The sequence below is a fragment of the Glycine max genome, chromosome 7 (genome assembly GCF_000004515.6).
Source record: "Glycine max cultivar Williams 82 chromosome 7, Glycine_max_v4.0, whole genome shotgun sequence".
NCBI lineage: Eukaryota > Viridiplantae > Streptophyta > Magnoliopsida > Fabales > Fabaceae > Glycine > Glycine max.
In genome coordinates this window covers 43,771,268-43,796,886 of record NC_038243.2, presented here as the reverse complement: position 1 = coordinate 43,796,886, position 25,619 = coordinate 43,771,268, and the positions used below count along the sequence as shown (strand labels likewise).

The 25,619-nt window shown below is 34.7% G+C and overlaps 3 protein-coding genes across 4 annotated transcripts; all 3 read right to left on the bottom strand.

Moving 5' to 3' along the window:
- Positions 1-2,161: 2,161 nt before the first annotated feature.
- On the bottom strand, positions 2,162-11,632 carry LOC100788345 (phospholipase A I). Of its 2 annotated transcripts, XM_003528632.5 has the most exons (18): positions 10,811-11,632; positions 10,180-10,327; positions 9,712-9,790; positions 9,483-9,636; positions 9,191-9,400; positions 8,864-9,109; positions 8,619-8,781; positions 8,270-8,530; positions 8,047-8,168; positions 7,587-7,748; positions 7,259-7,451; positions 7,007-7,143; positions 6,347-6,485; positions 5,423-5,626; positions 4,865-5,333; positions 4,553-4,769; positions 4,371-4,460; positions 2,162-2,757 (listed from the first exon to the last, which is right to left on the bottom strand). In XM_003528632.5, the coding sequence occupies exons 1-18, from the start codon at positions 11,369-11,371 to the stop codon at positions 2,314-2,316; spliced, it is 3,999 nt and encodes a 1,332-aa protein (XP_003528680.1). In that variant the 5' UTR covers positions 11,372-11,632; the 3' UTR covers positions 2,162-2,313. The 2 variants fall into 2 exon arrangements, with proteins under 2 accessions (XP_003528680.1, XP_014633742.1); XM_014778256.3 differs by lacking the exon at positions 10,180-10,327 and having other exon boundaries at positions 10,811-10,940.
- A 1,840-nt stretch (positions 11,633-13,472) lies between these two features.
- Positions 13,473-16,423, bottom strand: LOC100812607 (N6-mAMP deaminase). The gene is made up of 11 exons (XM_003529577.5): positions 16,262-16,423; positions 16,115-16,185; positions 15,720-15,811; positions 15,565-15,624; positions 15,239-15,478; positions 15,080-15,156; positions 14,923-14,992; positions 14,732-14,845; positions 14,345-14,411; positions 13,806-13,910; positions 13,473-13,714 (listed from the first exon to the last, which is right to left on the bottom strand). The coding sequence occupies exons 1-11, from the start codon at positions 16,336-16,338 to the stop codon at positions 13,596-13,598; spliced, it is 1,092 nt and encodes a 363-aa protein (XP_003529625.1). The 5' UTR covers positions 16,339-16,423; the 3' UTR covers positions 13,473-13,595.
- Positions 16,424-19,389: 2,966 nt separating this feature from the next.
- Positions 19,390-21,565, bottom strand: LOC100787281 (cytochrome P450 77A1). The gene has a single exon (XM_003528630.5). It carries the CDS (start codon positions 21,227-21,229, stop codon positions 19,715-19,717), a length of 1,515 nt encoding a protein of 504 aa, XP_003528678.1. The 5' UTR covers positions 21,230-21,565; the 3' UTR covers positions 19,390-19,714.
- Positions 21,566-25,619: the final 4,054 nt, after the last annotated feature.

The following is a 25,619-nucleotide window of genomic DNA, read 5'->3' as shown; positions in this document are numbered from 1 at the left end:
CTTGTTTTTTTCCCTTGATTTCAGCATTACATTTTGAAAGGAAGAACCAGTTTTAAAAATCAGTGGGTCTGGGTATTGGATTACTGGATCAATAGACGAATCGGTGGTTATTAATTAATCCCTATGATCCCGTCTGTAATAAAAAATATATTTTTTTATATCTGTGTTAAAAATATTTAAGGATAACATTATAAATTAATATAATTCCATAACAGATAATTAAATACCAAAATGTTAAAAAAAACATCATTGTCCAAGTTCAAACAAATAACAAAAATTACAAACATAAATAAATAACTAAATAAGTTCAAGTTCAACATATATTCTTAAAAAGTTTAACTTTTTTCTATGGCCAGAGGGCAGAAACTAAGTCATTGTCATTTTTCCTCTAATATTAGGCCTTGAATTTTAAGTAGATGTTTCTTGGGATGTTGGTGTTTCACTAGATGCCATCTAAGATACAAATTAAACACTTAATAATTAACCTAAATTAGGACTGCTAATCTGCTATTAGATATGTATACAACTAATGAACCTACAAAATAAATTCACACCATATGTATATGACTAATAAACCTACAAAAATTGAAACAAATCAATATCAAAGCACCAAATAGGCAAATACCAATGCACTGAATGTAGTCTACCGGTCACAGGGATCAATACCGAAGTATCACACTAACATTGCAATCTAACCAATCAATACAAATTTGAAACAAAGCAATACATAATTACATAGATTACTAATTAAGAAATTACTAAGAGTAGAATAGCATCACACGGTCATTCATACCTTGTTCTAGAATGGAGAGGTAAAGGGTGAGGGTGATTGGTGACGTTCAGTGCGAGTGAAGGTGAGGCCGACCTCGACGGCATTGTGCAAGGATGACCTGACGCCACAACGGTAGCAGCGGGGAAGACTCATTGAGACAAAGGTAGAAGGTGAGGTCGTGAGGGTGACCTTGACGGCGTTATGCAAGGACAACTTGATGTTGGTGTGGCATGACGATGCAACGGGGGCAAAGGTAGAATGGGAGGTTGTGAGGGCGACCTTGACAGTGTAGCACGATAATGTAGTGGTGGTGTAGACTTGTTGGACTTGGAGAGACCGAGGCGTCGTGAGACTATGAAAGGAAGGAGACTCAGGAGAGGTCAAGACTTGAGAGGGTTTCTAAATGACTTGAAACGACACCGTTTCAAGCTGCAAGGAGGAATAAAAGGATAAGTAACTCAGTCTGGGTCAACGGATCATTAGTTTGATTGCAAATCCGATCGGATTACTCTATATTGAAAAGCACAACTAATCGAATGTATGACTCGACCCGATTCAACCACCTGGTCATGGCCCAGACCAGTCAAATTGATCCGAGTTTTAAAACGCGGGGAAAAACAATCAACATGAGAACGTTTTACAAAATTTAGTTTGTTACTTACAAATTATTTACTGCAAATAAAGGATTAGCAAGAACGGCTACAAACTTATCTATTGATAAACAGTGAATCAAGGATTAAGAAATTTAATCTTAATAAATAATGTTGCTCTGTAAAATCAAATGTTGAAAACTTTCATGGATTAAAAAATTTTAATCCATAATTTTGGACTATGGGTACTAAAACGGATTAAAAATGTGCAAATACTATAAAAAGCAAACAAAATTTTTTACTTAAGTTTTATCATTAGGAAAGAAATAATTTTAAAGTAAATGTATCCCTAATGTAAAATAAGAATATATTTATTTTTAAATTAATTCATTTTTTACTTTAAAGATTCATTTTAAAGATTATCATGTTTCTTTATAGTTGGCTCGTTGCAACCAAAATTGTTTTTGTTGAAACATTGATTCTTAATCTTAACGTGTAATATTACCCTAGCCTAGCTTTAAAGTACAAAGACAGCTACAATCGTGAAGGTTTTAAAAAAAAGTTGTATAAATTCGTGTGGGCAAGGTATTATAATCTACATATGAAAAAATATACATCGGAAAGTAAATTATTTTTTAAATCTGAGTCTTAAAATAACCTGATTCGTCAAAAAAAAAAAAAGTATGGCAATCTACGACTATAATACAGATACTCCGAAGCCCTAATCCTCCGAATGTCATCACAGTAGGAACAACTGAACAAGTACAAGGAACAAAATAAAATAGTAAGGAACATCGGAAACAACTATAAATGCACATCTTTATAAGCCTCAAAATTGGTTATCGACCGTATAATTTTATAAGAACATGTTCTCTCACACAGACTCATCTTTCCCCCCCTCTCATCCTTTATTTTCGTGTTTTTTTATTGTGAAAGATTAAGTGAACAAAATTATTGTACGCCGGGGAGATGGCACACATACCTCATTCTTCGATATGAGGCAAGAGCATGTTGCAAAGCAACATTGATACTAGCACCTTCCCTGAATAATGAATCATATAATTGACAAACAAAATGTGACAGTTCCTCTTCATCATCGTCCCAAAAAGAAAAAGTGTGGTCCACATTTCTCTCAGCGTCACTATCTTCCCAGTCGCTTACTGGACTGGCGGGTATATTCTCATCATCTGCTTCATCTTCCCCAATTTCAAACTTCCCATTTTCCATCACATTCAACTCTATGTAACCATCAACAGTGGTCGACAGAGACTCTGGAGGTTCACTTGAAGAACAAACAATAGCTTTGGCACCAGAGTCCAGAAAGGCCTTGATAAGAGCATGAGTAGGTCCATATGTCCCTGTGCATATTATGATCCTGTCTCTCCAAGCTCCAACCTAGGTTATTCAAGATACCGATAAAAGGAGAAAACAAGAAATGAGTCAGAACTTGTAACATGAGTTCATACAATGAATTGTAATACTGTATGTGCTGCCCATGCATACAATGAAGGAAAATGAAGGTGGAGTAATAAAGGCCCGGTCTGTTATTGCTGCATGATGCAGCAGCATGGTGGGGAATAGTGGTGAGGGACGGGAACAATGATCTGCTTATATATGTAGGATGTGCATATACAGAGGGGGATAATATGCATTACATGGATTGATGGATAGTTTTTTATACTTCATGTATGATTTACAGGTTGGTAAGATGTGTCGCAGGGTGTTTTGGTATTGCTCTGCCAATCATTTTGTTACAATTTCTCAGTTATAGATGCTGGGTACGAAACTTGTAACATGAGTTCATCATGGTTTGGTAGTTTGTTTTGTGGCACATCATGGTTTGGTAGTATTAGTTTTTGGCTTTAAAAAAAAATAAAAAAGAAATGAGTCATAACATTTCAACAAATATGACAGGATTTGACTAGAAATTTCTTTCCCCTATACTTGGTACACCAGGAAAATAGTGTCGTACTGGAGAACAGAGATGTCTTACAACAACATATCATCCACCTTTTTCCATAAACCCCCCCTCCTTTCTCCCTCCCTCCAACCAAACACTATATAGTCTATATATCTTACATTGAAACCATCCACAAGGAAAGCATGGCTCTGATTTATATTCGGAACCAATAAGAAACTGATTATATTGGGATTTAACTACTTTAGTGTAGTCTAGAGACAGACAACAAAGGGTAAAGTGCGGATTATAAATAATAACCTTAACTTCATAGTGTATTACACATGTCTATGTATTTTATATTTTTATTACAATTACAATATCAACCATTGACTTTTTAATCAAGTTTTTATATCTCCATAATTTACCTCCATAAAAAATATTCACTTTAAAGAAGTCAAATCCATAATTGTGATCTTGCCACTCTTATTCAAAATTTCAAACCAAAAGGGCATTATTTTCTAGATATGTAATAAAAGCTAAGTTTATCCCTTCTTTGACAAATAAAAACAGGCACCCTAACTGTCAAAATAATGGATGTAGATGATCTTTAAATTTTACAGTGCCCGCATATATAGTTCCGATGCTTAAAATCAGTCAAAGCCACTGTCACGGTAAAAGTTTAATCCAAATAGTGGGATTGCACAAAATTCTTTTTAAGAAAAAAAATGAAATGGACTCTAGCTCTGTCCCCAATGCATTATTCTCCTATACAAGGCATCATCCCTTTACACAGCCAGATTAAAGAATCCCTAAAGGAGGAAAGTAACAGAGACAAATGAAGCCATATAAAAATGGACCTAGAGCAATATAAGGTGATGATCATTCTTATGATATAACCTCCAACTTTTTTAAGAGTATAAAAGTGACTCATTTATAATAAACTGATCAACACCCAATCATCATTCTATATCTTAAATCTCCAGATCAGATGATGATAGTGAACATTGGGTAACAGCAAATAAGAAAGATCTTAATAGTTTGAGTGAAGCTCCATAAAAGTACATCCATAGCAACAATAATAAAATCAAAGTGGGAGCAAAGCACATACCATCCATCGTACATCCTCAGGGGATAAGTGCATAGAAGGGACAGTCCTACGAAACATATATGAAGCAATTTCTTGATCATCTTCCATAACCTACATAAAAGATATCCAAACTCAAGTTTCTAAAAGATATATTAAGTTGATTTCAAAAATTTATAAAGAAGCACAAGGGGGAGATGATATACAAGGGTTTGACGGCCTAGATAACGGTGGACAATGCCTCCAATTTGGAAATAAGGTTTAAAGGCAACTAAATCAGAAATAGTAGAAATATTGGCCAGGAGAGATGCGCCCCTTCTGCGATGGCTCCTCATTGTTGACAACAAACTGAATTTAACATTTTGCAGAAATTTCTCAGCGAGTTCTCCAGGTTCAGCCACAACAAATACATCATTGTGCCAACTAAATAAAAGGACAATAGCATCAGGCTTCCATCCACACGGACAAAAATAACTATTGGCAATGAATAGGAGTTCATGAAACATTGTAGCAAATACCTCACAATTAAGCCATCCGAGTCATTTTGAAGAGCCAAATGTATAACACCCACTTGCGGTGAATTCTGCAATTTCTCATGCAATGATTTCACGGGAAAAGAGAGCTGTCTAAGTCCTCGAGGAGACATTGGAGGTGATGCAATTGTTTTCCCTAATTGACCATCTAAACTTAAAGGTGGGACCAGATCAATTCGTCCAATCCTCTGACCAAGATCAGGACTAAACATGCGGGGACTCGAAGGGAAGCTTCCTGTAAACAGAGGTGATTGAAATGGAGTTGGGAATGTTGTTGATGGCACTGTTTTTACAATCCCAGACAAACCCTGCATTAGGGATAAACGTATGCCATTACGAGCACAAAATGACTCAAGTTCCCGGGCATGGTGGATCACTCTTCCAGAATCTGGATTATGTGAAGCTTCAACAAGTAGTACATTACGCCTCCACCCTAAGGTGGGGCCATCAGCACCTGATAAAAGAGAACAAAAGAATCTTAACATTTAAGGGGATAAATGAAAGTGAAATTTTACAGTGCAGACAACATATAATCCACAATACCCTCAAGTGATTCCTTTGTCTTGGGTAATTTAGATCTCAGATTTTCTGACCACTTCTCCTCATGCTGGAAAGGAAGAAGCAATCTATCACACACATTTTCAAATGCGTGATGATTCTTTTGTATATATTCTTCAATCGCAGATTCCAACTTTAGCCAGATAGTCGGATCTGTCTCATCAAGTTCCATATCACAGCGTTCATCAACTGTGAGGAAAGACACAAAGAACACTTGTTCAGAATTAAAGTTCTTTCCATGAATAGCTAGCTACTCTAGAAGTACACTTCTTTATCAAACAGGGAAAATAAATGAAGTTAAATTGAAAGCAAATAGGAAATTACTGAAAATTCATACGAATAGAATTAGAAGGCAAAGAAAGATTCTTCCATTCCCAAACTCACAAACATAAACATGACATTGATAGGATGGGTTCTAGGCCCAAAATTAAATGGTCTAAGGACTATATATGGTGGAGTTAAATATGTATTTTATAAGTTATAGTTTTTATTTTACTCATGTTAAAATAATGATGTTGATAACCAAGTGATTGGACACAAGTGGTTAATGTGTTAAAATTAAGATTGAATCGTTCGGATAGTACCCAAGTTCGATCCTTAGCGGAAACAATTCTTGGCCGGGCTTTACTTACCTCTCAGTCAAACTCCAAATTAGTCAAGATCTCTTTCTCTTGATGAACCGAAGGGTTAAGACCCAAAAATAAATATGATGTTGACACTTGGATAATTATTATCCATTGATTGACATTACTTAGGGCTATATAAATGTATTCATCTTTACCTATTAGCACCAATGAATGAAAAGTTTGAGTTGTTATATTTTATCTTTTTTATAGCTTTCTCTTTAGCCTTTAATGGTGTTTTCTTAGGAGTAGTGGTAGTGTTAGCTATCAACCCTCTATCAAATACCTGGATTGAAACGAAAATATTGTATCTCAGGAAGCATGGGTAGCAATGTACTTAAAGCTTCCTCCACCCGATCAACAGAGCATGAACTCTCAATCAACACCTGCCCCGTATCCAGATACCGCCAACCTCCTTTTCGTACCTACAAACGTATAAACACACAATAATAAAAAGAAAAGTAACTTCAGAACTTCAATAGTCAATGACACGTCTCTTAAAATCAAAATTATTAATCACATTTGTTAGAATATATGGAAATATCATAAAATATCTTATAATAATTTAGATTAACCTCTAGGATTAGTTTCCCTATTTCGGTATTTCCTCATTACCTCTTAAGATTAATTACTACATTTCCTTATCATGATTTGTTTTCCAAATTAGTTAGGATTATGATCAGTACAAGGGTTAGTACTTTAAGTTTTATAAACACATCAATACATTGTAAAACATCTCAGTTAATATCAATATAGTATTTCATTCTCTTATATCTCTTTACCTTCTTCTATACCTAAAGTCCTATAATTTCAACAACATTCTTTTTAATTTTCATGTTTACAGACCTATGAAACAAGTGTTACAATGAATAACTATCAAAGCCCTTGATCTTCTTTTTTGAACACAGAATATTATTAGAGAACTAAAACAGAGAAGATTACTTACCCTGGTTCGAACAGAACCACATCCTACTGAAACCAGACAGTCAATTTTTGTATCTGGCCACAGAAGTTGTGCTTCTCTTATGGCAAAAATTGTAGGATTGTTAGCCACTATCGCACCATCTTGCCAGCGGTTGACATCTTAAGGCATGTTGCAGGATGAAAATAAATACACATAAATAACAATACAGAAATGGAAATAACTAAAACTAAAATACAGCCTAATTGATGCAAACAACAGCAGAGTAATCAGTACCATCTGAGAAATCATCAAGATAATAAGGAGCAGCAGATGATGCTCTGATAGCCTTCCATACTTGATGCTTACAGCTTCCAATGAAAGCACTACGCTTATAGCCAACCTGTTCACCTATAGGTGAAGCTAATACATTGATCCCAGAGCCATCTGATGTTGCAACAAGAGCCACCTCAGGTGTTCCAGCAGGGTACTGCATTATAGATAGTAACGACAAAGAGTGACAGAGAATTAAATATTATAAAGAAAAAATACATTAACAATCATGAATAAATGTAATTTAATAGCCATTATTTACAAATACCAATAAACAGTATTAGCTTCGAACCTGATAATTGCGAAATACAAATGGTTGTGCAGGCATCATGCTCACCAAGGTTGATACAACAAAAACTTTGGGCACATTTTTCACAGCAGAATCTATCATTAGATCTCCATCTTCATCAGCACACATTTCCTTCAATAGCCTTTCAAACTGTTCTGCACTATGCTGCAAGACAATAAGTCATAATACTCCATTTAGGGCAGAGAAAATTCAAACACCCAAAATAGCTAAATAGCTCAGAGAAAAGAATGCAATAATGCATCATGCACTCTATCTTACATATGTGAATAAAATTGCACAACATAAACATTGATATTGTGAAGCATCCTATTTCCATTTAGATATTCTAAAACACATGCTTCATATATATATATATATATATATATATATATATATATATATATATATATAGGGAAGCAGAAAAAAATGTCAACACACCGACATAAAGGAAAGAAATACATACTTTTGATCCATGAACAACAACCCTAAAACTCTGTGATGAACTTTTATAAAGTTGATCTAATTTTTCTCTCCAAGTAGCAGCTTCGTTGTCCTTGGGAACAGGATCAGCAAAAACAAGCTTCCCTGATTCCGAGTGTTTGATCAGTTTATGTAGAATTGTAGGACAAATAAACAGATTGATAAAAATAACTAAATGACATGCCATTCTTAAGTGACATCCTTACCAAGATTTTTGTATATATCTTCACATTCTTCCAAAGTCATTAACTTAATCCCAAGTGCAACAGCTAGCATTCCTCCTGTTGATGTGCCGCATATTAAATCAAACAACTCATGTATTCGTTTTCCAGTTCCTTTTTCAATTTCCTTTAGCATTTGTACAGTTGCTAGACCTTTCATTCCTCCTCCATCCATTGAGAGTATGCGAAGTCCTTGCTTACCCACTTGTCTTCCTTTTATTGCACGCCTCAGGTTTTCATTTTCTCCTACAAAAGTAAAAATGAATAACCCCATTAAGTAATCAGGATAAAACATCCCGACAAACATAGATGAATTTTATATCCGAACACAAACCAAGAATTGCCAAAGCACGAGCTGCAGCTTTATACACACGTGGCTCAGTTGCAACAGCTAGACGTAAGAGAAGTTCTCGTAAGCTTTCAGAAGAAACAAGTATGCGACGATTTTCCAGACTGAAGGCCAAATTCCCAACAGCTAACAGAGCTAGCCTTTGTACCTATAGAAGGATAAACCTAAAATTCAAAGGACTGCAATATAAGGAACCAATTTAGTCACTATCTATGAAGAAACTAACTTGCCTCTGGATCTTTATGGGCACATAAGTTTTTCAATGATTTTAAAATATCCTTGGTCAACATCTTCTCAGCCACAGTATCAGATGTGAAAGCCAACTGGACCACAACTTGCAATACAGATATTACCTCTTCCAGACCTGCAGATTTTAGAACTGTTCCAATTGGTTGCATGATGTCTGCTTTCATCAGATGCAATGCTACGGAATCATCAGAGGCAAGGGATGAAAGAGCAGAGCAGGCTTGTTCAACCTGTAAAATATTAAGGACAATCACAACCACCAAATAGCAGAAGAACTAAAAAATTGCGATATCTAGACCCATAGAACATACCACATGACAGTTGTCACTACTTATCATGCTTATAAGCTGTCGCACTGCATTCTCGTCTTTACCTACAAACACTCTATTTCCTTGGTCTTGCATTATCTTTCCTAGTGCAGATGCTAGTAAAGGGTGATGACAAGAAGAAAATCGGAATATAAGAGAGAAGACGGCACTGAGTTTATGCCTAGATGCACCGAAATAAGAACTGTTTTCCATCTGCAATGACCAGAAAAAGCATGTGATATGTTTCGAAAGAATAATGTCAGCAAGGTAGTCTAGCTAGTTTACAAAGTGCTACCTCTATTTGCACATTCACTGATCTCAAATTTTCATCTGCCACGATCCTAATATTTGCAAGAGAAAGGTGTCGAAGTTTGTGGAGGGGCAAAATTTCAGGAAGAAACTCAAGAGGATTTCCAAATAGCCTAAGAACCCGTAATTCAGCCATAGCCCTGCCATATGTGGTAACAATAAGACCAGAGGAATATGTGGAGTCTAGTTTATACAAAATCATCTAAACCAAAAACCTGAAGTCAAGAAGTGGCCTAACAAGCTTGTTATGTTCCAATGACAACTCCACCAACTGCATACACTGTCTCAGTTCCGCTGCTCAAAAAATAAAAACTATTAGATACAAGGGCTATTTTACAAAAAAAAAAAAAAAAAAAAAAACACTGATCTTAATACCTCGGTTACTTAAGGAAATATCACAACAGTAAATAATACAGGGATGAACATTGGATTTGCTCCCCAAATCCACAAGGTTAATCAAGTGCGTTGGTGCAGTAAGTGGGGCTAGGACTTCCCATAGCCAATGCAATCATGCTTTCTAAGTTTGTGTTAAGTTGGAAGCTGCATGTAATCTAACATTACTCACTAATGTCCAGTATACTTATTTAGAGGATATAAAACTATTTCCACCACTGCTAGGTACACTAGAAAAAAATAGTACCACTATCCTCGAATGGTAGTAGGTCAGACAACAAAAAGCTTACCAGGCACCGAGACAAGCATATTGTTGTCAATCCTGAGCACTTTTAAGCTTCTTAGCTCACCAAGCTCAGGTGGCAAAACAGTTAGCCTGTTGTTATCTAGATAGAGTTTCTCAAGGTGTGGCAATTGTGTAAGCTCTACTGGTAATACCTGTACACAGTCATAATGTGTTTAAAACATCTCAATCCAACTCAATAGTATTTGATTTCCACTCCACCAAAATTACAAAATCCAACGCACTTCCTGAGCACCAGGGAGGGAAAAAAAGCAAGGCAAGCAAACATAATAATACAGTTTAAGTGTATGTTTGGATACCAATCAGAAAGTTCAAAAGTACTTTTATTCTCAAAGCAACGAGTACTTCCTACTTCATCTGGTCCCTTGAAATTCAGGAACATGCATTGATATTTTCAAAAGGAAATTTCCAACTTTTATCCAAAATTTTTCATATGTTACTGTAGAATATAGCAGAGAACAAACAAAATCACTAACTCCCTCCTTCAATTTCAGAAACTACTTGGCAGCAGATTTACAAAACTCACTTGGCAGCAGTTATAACTATATACCATGAAACGCAAAATAGCAAAGGTACCACAAGAGTGACAGTTCCATCAAAGAGTAAGCAACACTCACCGACAAGCCACAGCCGCAGAGGCTGAGCGCAGCAAGACTAGTCCAGTGGTGGCCGGAACCGGCAACGGCATCTCCAACGTTTGGCGGCATCGAGGACGGCAAATCGGAGCGCAACAAGCGTATCAAAATACCAGTGCCGTCGCTCTGCTGACCGGAGGCAACGGCCTTGGCCATTGTGACCGCCCTGAGAGGCTCCCTTCGCTTAACAACCTTCATTCCCAAGTCCACCACGCTTTCATCATCGTCCCTCGGCCTCAACTCAACCACGACCGTGTCCTGCGGCATCGGCAACGCCACCATCAGCTGGGACTGAAGCTTCAACGCCACCTGATCCTCGTCGTCCGACGCCGACCAATCCAATTCAATGCGAAACCCGAGGTCCTGATCCTGCGAGAGGATTGAGGAAATAGAACCCGACGAAGACGACGAGGACGAAGAAGAAGAGGAAGAGCGGGAGGAGGTTGAAGTGCGGGCGAGATTCTCCGGCGGATCGTCGATGCCATAGCTGAGAGTGAGGTGGAAGATCTCCGAAGGTCTCTTCCAACCCAATCCCCAAGACATTGTGGATTTGCGATCTAAATTTCAAGATTCAGTAACGTGCTCACGTTAAACTCTTGAGAATTGACCTCTACATTACGGTGCCGCATTCGATCCGAATCGGATCGTACGGTTCAATGCTGAATGCTGATTGATGGGTTCAACAAATCTCGGAACACAGAACACGCATGTAATGTAATCACACACACAGGACGAGCCGAAGCTGTGTTACCCGTCAACCTACAAATATACATATCCCATAAAATTCAGATTCAGTGTCCTTTCTTCCTTTTTTTTCTAAAAAAAAAAAGAAGGTAGTTTAGGAAAATAATAAATGATGTAATTATTAATGTATATGCGTTTCATAAATGACAAGTTTGAAAAATAGAGATTGAATTATTGAATGAAGGCTATTGTATTTTAATTTTGGCTTGTTTTGTATTTTTTTTAGTGCATTTAAAGGAAGGAAGAAACCATGACCGGCTATACCGCGAAGTGCAAACAATGGTGGAAAACTACTAGAAAAGAGCCTAACTGGTTTGATTTATTTGTTTCAATTTATTTCAATGCCATAGGACACAAAGGGGAAATGAAGATAAGAGTGCACAGAAATGCATTATTTTGCAGTGAGGCGGTGAGAAAAGTCTTATTTGGATTTTTTACATTTAATCTAATTTTTCCAAACTTTTTTTTAAAATTTGATTTGATTTGAAAAAAAATATTAGTAATAATCAAAAGTTGATCCAATTAGGAAAAGTCGAATTCATATTCAGCAGAAATGTAGGTTGAAATTTCTGACGTGAGAACCTTATTATTCGACAAATATTTTTCTAAGAATACATCGGACCTTGATTCAAGTTATAACAAAAAATATAAGCAGTGATTTAGGTCATCATTATCTTATCCAATAAAAAATGTTCCTTACTGCCTTATGTTGGGCTTGGATTCCCAATTTAAAAATAAATAAATTTATCGTTGGCTTTTTTAGAGTTTAATTTTAATGAAACGTTATTATAAAAATTCACATTATCATTAAATAACATATTGTTATATTAATTAATGAATTTAAACATATTATTAATGCATTGAGTTATTCCTTTGATAACTTTTTTTTAATTGAACTATTTTAAGCGTCACAAATAAATATAAATTCGAAACTGCTACTCGTAGTAGTTTTCCGAACAAGTTCAACACGACATATTTCCACTGCTGTGCAAGCCATGACTTTGACCATACTTATGTATTCTTCCGCTAATAAAGGATTGAAGGGAAAATATTAGCCGTCTGATTAGGAATTAATCACATCTCTATCGGTCAGAGTTTGTTGGTATCCATTATTACATAGTTAAACCTAAAACGTTACTAACAGTTTGATTTTTACAGTTTACTAATTTTTATTAAATATCCAGATAAAAATGTATTAATAATATTAAATTAAAATGTTACAATTTTTCACAACAATTCTCCACTTCTACTTTCCAAATTAATTACAGTAAAGATAGTTTATACTTATCCTAGTACTGAATACATTATAATTTTTATTTTAAACCATAGGAAAGCATAAAAAGATTATAGATAGTATAATTTTGTAACTCCCAATAAAAATATTTCTACTTTAATTGCATCTTTTTGCTAAAAGAATTTTAATTCTTCACATTGTAACTTGTAAGCACGAACTTACTATACACTTTACAGAATTAAATGCAAATTTAATTGTCATAAATATAAATAACTCCAAAGATGCCGTGATTTAAAAGGGTTATTGGTCAACTGAGCCTAAGGGTGAAAATTCATTGGACAAACTGACAAAGGATCGTAGTCAATTTGTTACCTTTCATATATTTATCAACTTAACAGGCACGGTCGATTACTGCCTAGGCTGTTGCCTACTTAATTGGGAAGTTGGATTGAAGCCTCCAGGAAAGTATTTTTGTTTATTGAATGGCATAATGGACTAGTTCATAGCCGCCCATGCCAAATGGTCAAATATAAAATTAGATCACAGAAGTCATTTGATCAATGTATACCTAATGACTTGACCATATCCATTTTCATCAACTGAATTGAACCCTTCTCGAAGAATCACGTGAATGACTGATTTAGAACAAAATTTGATCAACTTATATACTTGTCAACTCATTCTCTAATATAACAGGAACAACCATAAGTTGTGTCCATCAAGTACCCGGTAAAACATAGAAGTTAATCGATTCAAATACTTACTACCATGATGAAACTCTACCTACAATTACAGATTCTTTGCTGCTGAATTAAAAGTTTTTCTTAAATCCTCCTTTACTACATTGTCTGCAAACATAAACTCGATAGCATTCTTTGATAGCTCAAACAGTTCCTTCTGTCCAAGGCCTAGATAATAGCCAAACCAACAAGCAGTCAGAAAAGTTTAGCCATTACTTTGAATGAATTCCACTGGCTGCAAGAGAAAAGTGAAACCTACCAAATGAAGAAGAAGCAATTTTGTATTCGTTGGAGAGACTCGTAGAAAATACACCGGAGTCATCGGTGCACAGCACTAAAGGATGTTTTGCATTATATAAATCAACTGCATCAACAAAAAGCATGATGTTAAGAGAGGCTGCCTAAAGCTGATTTCCTGATCAAAGCCAATAATATGCAATGGAATGACTTCAGAAAGGATCAGCTTCTCTTGGAAAATAAAAAGGGGCACTTTTTTCTGGATCCACAAGGCTCATTTAGGAAAGCTAGCTACAAGAGGGGAAAAAAAGAAGCTGAAAGCAACATCTATTCTATCTTGTATTTCTGTTTCAGAACCGAAACTTATACTACCCCAGAATTTCTCTCCTTTATAAACAAAAAGTAAAAAATAATTGTCTTTCAAAGAAGAACAAAAGCTAATCAAAATCTAAAATCACTTTCAAGCCTATAAAATCTCCTGTAAAGTTGAACAAACAGTAAAGTTCTTTTATTATCCTATTTTTGGATCATCAACTTCAAAAAATAAACAAAAGAACCTACCAAAATGATGTGCATCTATTGTTGGAACAGACAATGTCCTGAGGTTTGACGTCAAACAGATTTCAACCTGAAAATGATGAAGATGATATATAAGTCAGCTGTTCATAAATCAGGAAGAGACAATATGACATGAAGCATTCAAACTTGGCAACAGTCAGAACTCAGAATCCCACAAGGGATGATCAGTGAAAGCAAAAAATTACGGGCTCCAATAATTCCAGATCAATCAACTTTAAATTTGACAGAAATTTCCTGAAAGAGTATAACCTTTTAATTGATTGGTTACCAACAAAAGACATCTGCTTGTAACCACACAAATCATGATACACTACCAGTATTTTGCTTTATCATTAATATGACAAAAGTAAAGGTCTAACAAAGTCTAACCGGAATGTTAGAGGACTTCAGCCTTCTCCAGTGTTCCTCCTCAAAGAAACAAGCATGTCCAATCCTATGAGGAAGAAACTCAAGCATATTGTGTATCTCATTTGAATTTGATACCTAAACCCACAAAATCAGAAAAGCAAACCTGCCAGAGAAAGACCGAGTGTAAAAGGTACAAGAAAAGATTAACACACCTCTCCACAGTGAAGAGTTACATAAAGACCTTGTTCTCGAGCGAATTTCAATGCTGGCAAATATGTAATCCTGCAAAAGATAAAATTGGGCTTAAGCATCAATTCTTAAAATTTAAAATAAGTCACTACTCCAGAGTCCAAGATTAAGCTCATATACCATTCACCAACAGCTGGATTCCCAGAGAGGTCAATTCCAACAACCCCAAAATGCCTCATTTCCAATGCAAGCATGACCTGCAGCAAAGAAGTAAAGTGTTCGAAGGCAATAACAAACAGACTTAACTTTTCCCAAAATCCTTTTGCATTAGTAGCTTACAGTTTCCATTGCCGCTTCTGTTGTCTCCCTACGGTCAATGCTAAATAGAAGCCTAACAAAGATTTTTTTTCTAGTGTTTCCATTACATTTCTCACTTGCGTCCGAGAGTAATGGACTTGAAAGATTTCTAGGTTCCTCGCTGTAAGGAATGAAAGCCACATCTACTGAACGGACAGCTCTTAAACCTTCCAGTACAGCTTCCATGTAAGAGCGTTTGCTCATTCCTAGGGAATCATTTTTCTACACATAATTAAGAAAACACTTTTCTTCATCAAGTCAACGGAAAAAAGCACACACAAAATAACCAACTGAGCTCCACATATTACCTTTGGTGTAGTCCTCAGCTCCAGATACACAACATTCTCAAATGCAAAATCTTCAACAACCTGCTAGTAGAAGTTGCTTGCATAAATGCAAAGGCAATAAATTTGTAATAACAAAATGCAAATGGTAGGCACAGGGCAAGAAGACAATAACATACTTCTTTGGTAATTCTCGTAATACTTGAGTGATCAGTAGTAACAACGTGGATTAAGTCAAACAACTTGAATACCTCACTTAATGAACGATCATCTGTATTTACATAGCCATAATCAGATTTAAGCTTTAAAACACAAATATGGGAAAAAAATTGAATTTCAGGAACAGTTCCATAAGTTCAAAATTTTTGAATTGCAGGTTCTATCCCTTTAGTGTTATTCATTGTCATATTCTTTTTCCCCTTTTTATTGACATGAATTTCCTGCCCTTTTTTACAAACAAAATCGAGCAGGGCAACAAAACACAAACTCGAGCGTCAAAATGAAATCTAAACTTTATATCAAGTAAAACAACGATAATTAAAGAGTGCCCGTTGAAAGAGTAAAAGGAACGTACTTTTAAGGATAACATGTTCGACTTGGGAGAAATCTATGACACCTTTGTCACCCAAAGCTCTAGCGAGTTCTCTGAGCAAGAAAAATGCAAAATTTCAGAATGTCGGAGTTAATACGAATTGGTTAAAATAAAAAGGAAAGAACTTACAGAAGTGTAGAGTCTCTAATGGATCCATTGAGGTGAGCATGCAGTTCTATCTTTGGCATTGACACCCACCAGTCCATTTCTCCTTACTGGGTCGGAGACTCTGTTTTTCAGCCCCAACTTTGTTCAGAATGCCCCCTCACTCACTCAGCACCAGTACACGTTAATTGAAGTCTATCTTATACCTACATGTTAGTATTTTTTTTTTCTTTTAATAAATCTTCAATTTCATCTCTCAATATTATTTTTTTCTTTTATATAGTCCTTAAATAAAAAAATTATATAAATAATTTTAAAAGTGTTAAATATTCATTAAATTAGTTTACAAATTGATATATTTTACTACCGTTTAAAGACTAGTTTAAAAGAATTTTTTTTCAATATTTAATAGGATTTCTAATGCGTGAGACTACTTATATATACTTTAAGAATTATTTAAGAGAGCTGTAATAAAAAAAGAATTATTTAATAGATAATAATACTTTAACGATGAAATTTATGATGCTTTCTTCCTCTTTATTTATATAGATTGAAATTTATTTACCAGAGACAATTTTATTTAAATTAGATAAAACTATGATCGGTAAAATTCTCATTTTCAAATAAAAAATGTATTATTTAAAATACTTTTTTTGTTTAAGGATAATTTTAAAATTTTGAAAAATAGAAGTGAATATTTTAAAGTACATTTTAATGTTGAAACAATAATGGAAAGACACTTTTCACTTTTGGCATAGATGAATTGAATTCCTCCAACCAATGTCTTCCTTTTTTTACTTTCTACATATATTAATTAATGCATCATTTATTTAAGTTTTAGGAAGAGATAAGTGAGAAAGAAGTCTGTGAGAGAATTATTTTTTTTTTTGAGAAAAGTGTGGTGAGATTCACACGCAAAAACAAAAATCTATCCTTGTTTGTTTAACAAAAGATTGTGAGGCCTATTTAAATAATAGAATGACACATTTAACCTTATGTTTTGTATTGTGTAAATGTTATTATGAACACGTGTGTCTTTATAATATACACTCACTCATCTTTCTCTTCTACTTCTTTTATACTTCTCTCAATCTCAATAACTTAAAATTCTATCCATTTTTTTAGTCATTCTCTCTTCTCATCTGCTTCTTTCTACTATACTTTTCTCTTCTTAAAATATTTGATCATCCAAACAAAGCATGAGTGAGTTTTTTATTGCACATTATTTGTTTTTACTTTTGTACAACTTAAGCAACTTTCCTCTTTAATTTGGCAACATTATTTTTTCTTCTTCTAAATAATAAACAGGTCTCACAAATAAACTCACATCTTCATATTTTATCAATGTTAATATTTTATTAGTTGCTTTTTTATTATTGTAATATAATTAGGGCAGAAAAATGAACATCCGTACTTATGTATATATGCGTCGGTACTTGATATACAAAATGTGTTTCATTTTCATAAATTGTTAGTATATAAAAAAAGTTTAATGACATTGTAAAATATTTTACGCCATCATTCAATCATAATTTATTACTAATATAACTTTTAAAATAATTATTATAAAAGTTAATAAATTTACCATATATGATTAAATAACTGTATATAATTATTTATTTACACTATCAGTCTATCATTCCTTTTCTTGTATAAAAACAAGTTTAATGCATATATCTAATTATAAATAAGCGTTCAAATTATTTTAAAATAATTATTTTAAAATTTAATAAATTTAATTTATCATATATAATTAATTGTAATTGTAATTGAATAATTATATAAAACTTTTTACCGTACATAATTTTTTCTTCTCTAAAAATAAATAAAAGTTCTCAGCATACAGACAATTAACTTAAGATTTTATTTTGATTTAAATAAATTCCAAATAAATTTCATAAGATCAAACTTTGCACGAAAAACAAATAATAATAATAATAGTAGTCTCCCTTTGCACCATTATAGCATGAAGTCAACGAGTGCTAGCTAACTTGTTGCTAGTGTACGGACCGACGTACGTATTACACATGAACAATTTGCTGGGCAAATTGAAGACGGTCCTTACAAACAATTGAGTGTAATTCACTTCAGAGTTGAGAGTCACAGTAGTAGCAACTAGCAAATAATAATTTCACCTGCAGCTACTACCCAACTACCATTCCAATATCATACTCTTTGTATGTTTGTGGGCTGTTTCATCATGTGCTCTTCTTTAGTGGTGATACTATTAATATTTATTTACTCTTCCATCTATACCCAGATTGAAGCCTCACCTCCTTTAATTTGGTACCCCAACCTAACATCTCTACATTACATAGCTAAGGATCCATAAGTTGAGTATCAGGCTAGTTAAAATGGCATTCTAGTTCTAGTCTAAAAAAGAAAGTATTCATAAAATTAAATTAAACCACTTCACAATTAAGCTATATAAATTTGTGTTGCCAAAAATAAGCAAAAAATAAAAACGGGGTCACGCTTTTTTCCATTAGGTAGAGGGTCAATTATATGAAATTATGTCACAATATTCTGTCATTAATCATGTCTATATACAAATTATAAACATCTAAATCCTTCCTAAGTATTATCTTAATTTACTATATATAGTTTTTCTCAAATCTTTTTCGCCACCTTTAAACATTTGAGCTACTCTTTTTATTATCTACTTTTAGTTGGTTTTTATTACAAGGTTTCTATAATGCTTATGCTATGTACATGCCTAAACTACCCGGCCAGGACAAATGTATACCACTTTTTCCACAATTTCCCCCTCTAATATAGCCTTTTTTTAATCATATCTTATATACTATATATGTTGATATGTCAAACACAACCTCTTATCTCATATTGCAATAGATATAAATACGAAAATTTTTGTCTTCAAAATCGAAGACGAATTAAATATCCCTACTACCTCGTATTTTCATGAACTCACATGCAATAATGCAAACATAAAAAAATTGATATCTCACTACCTTCGTCCGTTCATTTTTATCTGTTTTTTTTTTAAGATTGTTTTGTAGAAATCGATAAATGTAATAAATTTTATGGATTCTAATAAAATAATTATAAAAAAATTTATTTCACACATTTTTTTACTCTACATTAAATACATGTGTAAATTAATTAAAAAAAAAGAAGCATAATTCATAAAATGAATAATAAATGTGATATTAAATTTTATAAATAAAAATAAATAGAAATAGAAATTGTTTGAAAATCCGACAATTAAAAAGAAGAAAAAAAGGAGTAAGTATATAGATACCACCTTCACTAATATAGACCGGACGAGACGCACATTGGAAGGAGTTCCGCTCCATTACAATAAAATTGTGCAATATCTTATGCGATAAACGAAGGTTGGAATTCGATGGCAACAAACTGCAATCAGCAATCTTCCAAAAAAGCCTTGTGCTCATATGTTATTTTAGAAGCAGATATATTCCTTAGTTTGCAGAGAAGGAGCACTATAAGTATAAGTTAAATGGATCGTGGCACAATAAGTGGCTTGAGAGGGTTGTTCATGACAACAGTGAAAGCGAAGGTCTCAGTCGGGTCGGGTGGAGAGTTGGGATTGGGCAGCCAGTGGAAAGCATGCACCATCTTAGCCAGCAGCATATTTATATGCAAAATCCCCATTGTCCACGCTGGGCAAATCCTCCTCCCAACACCGAACGGCATCATCCTCACCCCTTTCGTCCCCGTCACGTCCACGTCAACCCCATCCCCACTCATAAACCTCTCGGGTCGGAACTCATTCGGATCCTCCCACATACTCGGATCCTCCGTCAACCACGCCGTGTAAAACTCCACGCTCGCCTCCTTCGGCACCGTATACCCTCCCAGCTTCGTCTCCTCCGTGGCGGCGTGCGACAGCACGAAGTGGCTCGGCGGATGTCTCCGGAAAGTCTCCTTGACGACGGCGCTCAGGTAAGGCATCTTCTCCACGTGACTCTCCGTAACCACACCATCCTTCCCCACGCACCCCACAATCTCCCTGTACAGCCTCTCTTGAATCTCTTGATCCATAACCAAATGAAGCAGCGCCCACTCCAGCGCGGTGGCGCTTGTGTCCGTGCCGGCGCTGATAATCTCCGACACTAGCGTCACGAGCTCCTCCTCCCCCAAGCGTCCTCGTCCAGGCACCTCCAAACCAAACAAGGAGTCCACGTAAGCAGCACCAACAGGACTCGCCATGTCACTGTTATTTCCCTCCACGTAAGCCTTTCTGCTCCTTATCAACGGCGCCAACAGCTCCACCTGCCTCCTCCTTAACTCCTCAGCTTCCTTCACCTGACGGCGGAACAACGGAGTGAAAACCGGTAAGAAATCTGGAAGCTTGGGAAGCGTGATGAGCATGACATCTTTCAAAATGCTCTCTATGCTTTTGATTCTTTTCTCCTCGATCTTGGCGCCGAAGCAGATGCAGATGAGGATGCTGCAGATGGTGAGCCTGCAGTTGCTCATAACTTGAACAAACCCTTGCTCGCGGGCCTCTTGTTGGATCCTTCTCATGTGGGCCTCCATGGCCCATTTTCGTATCCAGCTGCACTGTTTTATCCTCAGAGGGGTGATCATCTCGGTCACGAAGTTCTTCCTTAGGGTGCGCCAGAGAGGGCCGTACTCGGCGGAGTTGATGGCGCACTTCCCCACGCTGAAGATCAGCCGGATGGGGGAGTCTTTGGGCCTGCTCGCGAATAATGGGCCTCGCTGGATCAGCGCCTCGTGGATGAGCTCCGCGCTGCTCACGATTATCAACGTGCGCTGACCCATCTGCATGGTGAAGATTGGGCCGTATTTTTTATGTAAATCGCGGATCACGTAAATGAAATGACGGCGCTGCAGGATCACTTGGAAGAGGTTCCCGACTATGGGCCATCCGGGCGGGCCTGGAGGGAGGTTCTTCGGGCCTCCGCCGGTGGTGGACCATCGGCGCCACCACCAGCGGAGGAAGAGCAAGCACAGGCCCAGTAGAATAACGTCTGTTACCTGCATTGTTAGTAGTGAAGGGTGTGAGGGAAGAGTGGTGCATCTGAAGAGATTATTATATTATATAAGACGAAAAAGGTGGCACACAGACATACATAGGACACCATGTGTGAATGAGTTTGGTCTAGGATGGTTAAGAGTATTGAATAATTTGGGCAGACGTAATTACTGCCAGTACGGTGTATTCTGGATCATGACAGGTATTCAACGACAAGCAGTGAATTTCATGAGGGGCCACCTTTCCTTTTTCTTTTTTTTTTTTTTAAATTTCTAAACTAATATTGTAATCTTGGTCTCATAGTAAACCGTCACTCTTCCCATTCCAACAAGTTGATTTTTTACAACATTAAATCATATGCCACCAAACGATGTTCAGTGGTCTTTGTTTTATATTGACCACAGCAGAGGTTTTTTTTTTTTAATTTTGTTTTTCTACATAGAACAGACCACATTTAAAGTATTAAATTGATCTAACTAACCTGACGCGTTCCAGTTGTAAATATACGTGCATAAAATGGATAAAAACTTATCACTATTTCATGTGAAGTTGTTATATAATGATAGGATTTCTGTGCTTATTTTTTAAAAAAACTATATATATTATATAGGTGAAATATTATGAAAGTGAAAAAAGATAAATCTTTTTTTCAAAGCATAAGATGTATAAAAAGATTCTGTAAAAAAAAATTACAAAAAGATAGATATTTTCTTGTAAGAACTATGCATCACTGCTTTTGTGTGAAGTGTAGCTCTTCAATAAAATTTCTTTTGCATATAAAAAAATGTATAAAAAATATATTGAAAAATTCATTTCTCTTTCTCAATACATTCTTTTTAATATAATTATACTGTGTGGTATTTAATATATTTTATGTAAATCATATTAAATAGAAAAGAAAACTCTCCTGATTTAAAGACTTCAGTCTTACATAAATTTAATTTAATAATGAAATATATATTATCAGCTTCCATCACACAAAAATTACAAGTGGGGAACATTTATGACTTTTTTTTTACCATGGTGGCAGTGATGGAAAGGTGGTAGTTGAGCTATTGGATAGAACTGCAGAGCTGCAATCAATAGCAAAATTCATGGATTTGCAATTGGACAATGGACTGACCTTCTACCGCTACACCTACTGGATTTTTCATGTTCTTCGGCCTGGGGAATTTGTACCCTAAATATAATTTATAGAACAATTATATTTAAATATCTATATTAATACTTTTTTTTTCTTTAGTAGCACATTTAATCATCATTGCTAGATATTTAATAAGTTACTTATTTTAAAAGATATACACAAATATTACATTGTTTAAAATTAAATTTCATTACTTATATAAGAAAGAGTTGCTTATGATTAAAAAAAATATTATCTTCCTCAACATAAATAATTGAACTAAAGTTTTAACTGAAACAAAAAATAAGTATAAATAAAAAGGTTAAAAAATGTTTTTAATATTTTAAAATTGAAAATATATTTTTAGTTCCTCAAATTTGTAAAGTATTTTTTTAATCTCTCTTGTCTTAAAAAAAACATCATAAATAATACATTTAAATTGTAAAAAATAATGAAAAAATATTTTACGAATTTAAGAGACAACAAATTTAAGCCAATAAAAAAAATATAAAAGTGTGGGTCATTTAGAAGTTGCTTAAAATTAAGTTGATGGAATAAATTTATATGAGTTGATTAAATATGATGTGATATTATTGGGTGTAAATAATAGAAGATAAAAAATTTAAAATAAATTACTTAAATTATAGATATCAGAGATGTTGTTAGGTGCATGTTTGAGTATAATTTTCCTAATTTATTCCGACTTCACATGTACTAGTAGTAGGCACACTTAGGCATTGTATTCGGTATTCCGTTCTTGAAGATTTTTTTTAGTAAAAAAAATGAATTTATTTAACATATGTTGATACTTTTATTTAATTATAAATTACTATGTATTTAAAATATTTTTTAATTTGTTTACAATAAAAAAATAATTGTACTACAATTTTTCAAAATAAAACTCTAAAATATATGCTTGTGTTTGTGCCCACATTTGTTCATTAATAGATTATAATTGCTAAAGCATAACATAACATACTCTTAACAGGGTATGCAAGCAAACAAGAGCTACAACACAACAACGTTGGCTGTTCGCACAGTTTCGGCATATAGATGGGTCTTCAACCCGTAATTTATATTAACCATTATTTTTTTTTCGTTACATATTAATCATTAATTCGTTAAATCCAAATAAACACATTCGAATTCTATGTTTATCTTGTACATTGCATTGGTCAAAAATATATTTCGATATAATCCAAATAGTAAGAGTGCAACAAAAATACGATGAAATAACAAGTTAGTCTTGTTCTTCAAGGGTTATTATCACATTTTTTGATATATTATTTTTAACACATTATTTTATTGGTTAAAATTTGTCAAAAAATACAAAAAAATAACGAGAGTTGTTAAATATAAGATGAGAATCATCAAGATTTATTATTTTTAATAAATTTTAACCAATAATAAGAAATGTATTAAAAGAAAACGTGTCAATAAATATATTGCTAAAATTTCTTTTTATGGAAATTATGTTTGATATTGATTTACAGTTTCATACTATTTTGTGAAAAAAAAATTCTGGACAAAATCTATTTTTAGTCTCTCAAGTTTCAACTGTTTTGTTTTAAGTCTCTCAATCAAAATTTGATCAATTCTAATTTGCAAATTATTTTTCGGTTTGATTTTTTTTAATTCCATCGTTAAGTTTTTCTTTTAACCGATGATGTGATGCGTTTTTTGTATGGGAGGTGTGTGCGAGTGAAAAATGAAGGCTTTTTCTTTTACGTCAAAAACTGGAGTTCATTAGAATTGAAAGCATTTACTTATACATCCGCTAAAAGGAGCTGAGCAGTCTGATGTGGTGCTTCCTCAATGGCTCAATCCAGTAATTGTCCGGGAAACTAAAGGCTAGACTGGCTAAAGCATCTGCCACTCTATTGTCAGATCTTTTTACAAAGGAGATTCTAAAAAGAGAAAAACAATCAGAGATAATTTCCTCAAATCAGAGTGAAAAATGGACTTGCTTTTTTTGTCTTTGGACTTGCGTTGGTTTTGGGTCATTCTTTTTAGTATTTCATAGGTTGCACTTTTTCTTAATGGTACCTTGCTCTCAATAAGTATGAAACTTTCATGAATTTATTTTTAGCTTTAGTGGATCCAGAATTTCTTCATGGATAGCCCTCTAATGAAAAATCTTACGAACACAGTGTTGGAGTTATCATGTGGGAACTTGTGACCATGCAACAAACATGATGTGGATTTGGCTTTGGCCAGATAAAGTCGACATGATTTACATATATATATATATATGCTCTAAATATTAATCAGGCATACTTAATATGTTTATTTATACAGTAGTAAGGACCATTTGAAAGAATTTGTTAATTTAGAAAGGACACATAATGTAAAGGTTTACATAATACATGCGAACTCGCATGTTTCGAACGACTGATCATCACGAAAATCCTGAACTGTTGAAACCTTGTCTGAAACATAGTGCTATCATAAAACAAATCGACTAGAATCTAAAACACACACACTCACATGTTAATGCCTTTTCCGGCCATTTTCTTCACCGCGACTCCGTTAGACCACGACCTCGTGATGAAGAACGGTGGTGAGCCAGCGAGAAGGACCAAGCCACGATGAATGCGTCGACGGAAAATTAAAATATAATGAAGTTATATTTTATTTTTGGTGATGCAGGGTATTTGAAGAATAAGTTATAAGGTGGTGTGAGTGTGACATCTATGCCACCATTTACTCAGAAGTCAGAAGCAGACGAGAAGAGCCATCATGTTCATAGTATTAGTAGGCTTCATCTTCATCAATATTCCCTAATCAGTAGGGATTAGGGAAACATAGTCACGTCAACTACTTGGTGATTATATGTCACAGACAAGTTACTTCCTCCCCCATTGAGTCGTTCGATACGGATTACATGTTTCTCCGGGGTTTTGGATATGATCCATCAACAGATGACTACTTGGTGATTCAAGCGTACTGCGATGATAATGATGATGATACAGTTCGTGCAGAGATTTTCTCACTCAGAGCAAATGCGTGGAAAGAAATTGAGACAAACATTTTGTCTTATACGAACACCGATAAATTTTTCTGAAGGCAAAAACGGATTGTTTTTTGAACGGTGCTCTTCATTGGTTGGCTCATCGTTTGCCTTTGGTTTAAAAGAAAGGATTTTTGTAGAGATACTTACGCCAGTTAATTTTGAGTATGACTTAGATCAACTTAGTGTTTTGGTGGCACTTGGAGAATTGTTAGGTGCCTGTCGAACCATTCACTAGAAATATGGGTGATGGAAGAGTAAAAGT

Coding starts and splice junctions, on each gene's coding strand:
- LOC100788345 (XM_003528632.5), bottom strand. CDS start 11,371: ATGTCTTGGGGATTGGGTTGGAAGAGACCTTCGGAGATCTTCCACCTC. Junction 5,627..6,346: donor ATATTTTCGTTTCAATCCAG/GTATTTGATAGA, acceptor CTTTCCTCACAG/TTGATGAACGCTGTGATATG. Junction 4,770..4,864: donor TCGGATGGCTTAATTGTGAG/GTATTTGCTACA, acceptor CCTTTTATTTAG/TTGGCACAATGATGTATTTG.
- LOC100812607 (XM_003529577.5), bottom strand. CDS start 16,338: ATGGACTGGTGGGTGTCAATGCCAAAGATAGAACTGCATGCTCACCTC. Junction 16,186..16,261: donor ATTAGAGACTCTACACTTCT/GTAAGTTCTTTC, acceptor TTTCTTGCTCAG/AGAACTCGCTAGAGCTTTGG. Junction 14,993..15,079: donor AATCCAGCTGTTGGTGAATG/GTATATGAGCTT, acceptor TATCTTTTGCAG/GATTACATATTTGCCAGCAT.
- LOC100787281 (XM_003528630.5), bottom strand. CDS start 21,229: ATGCAGGTAACAGACGTTATTCTACTGGGCCTGTGCTTGCTCTTCCTC.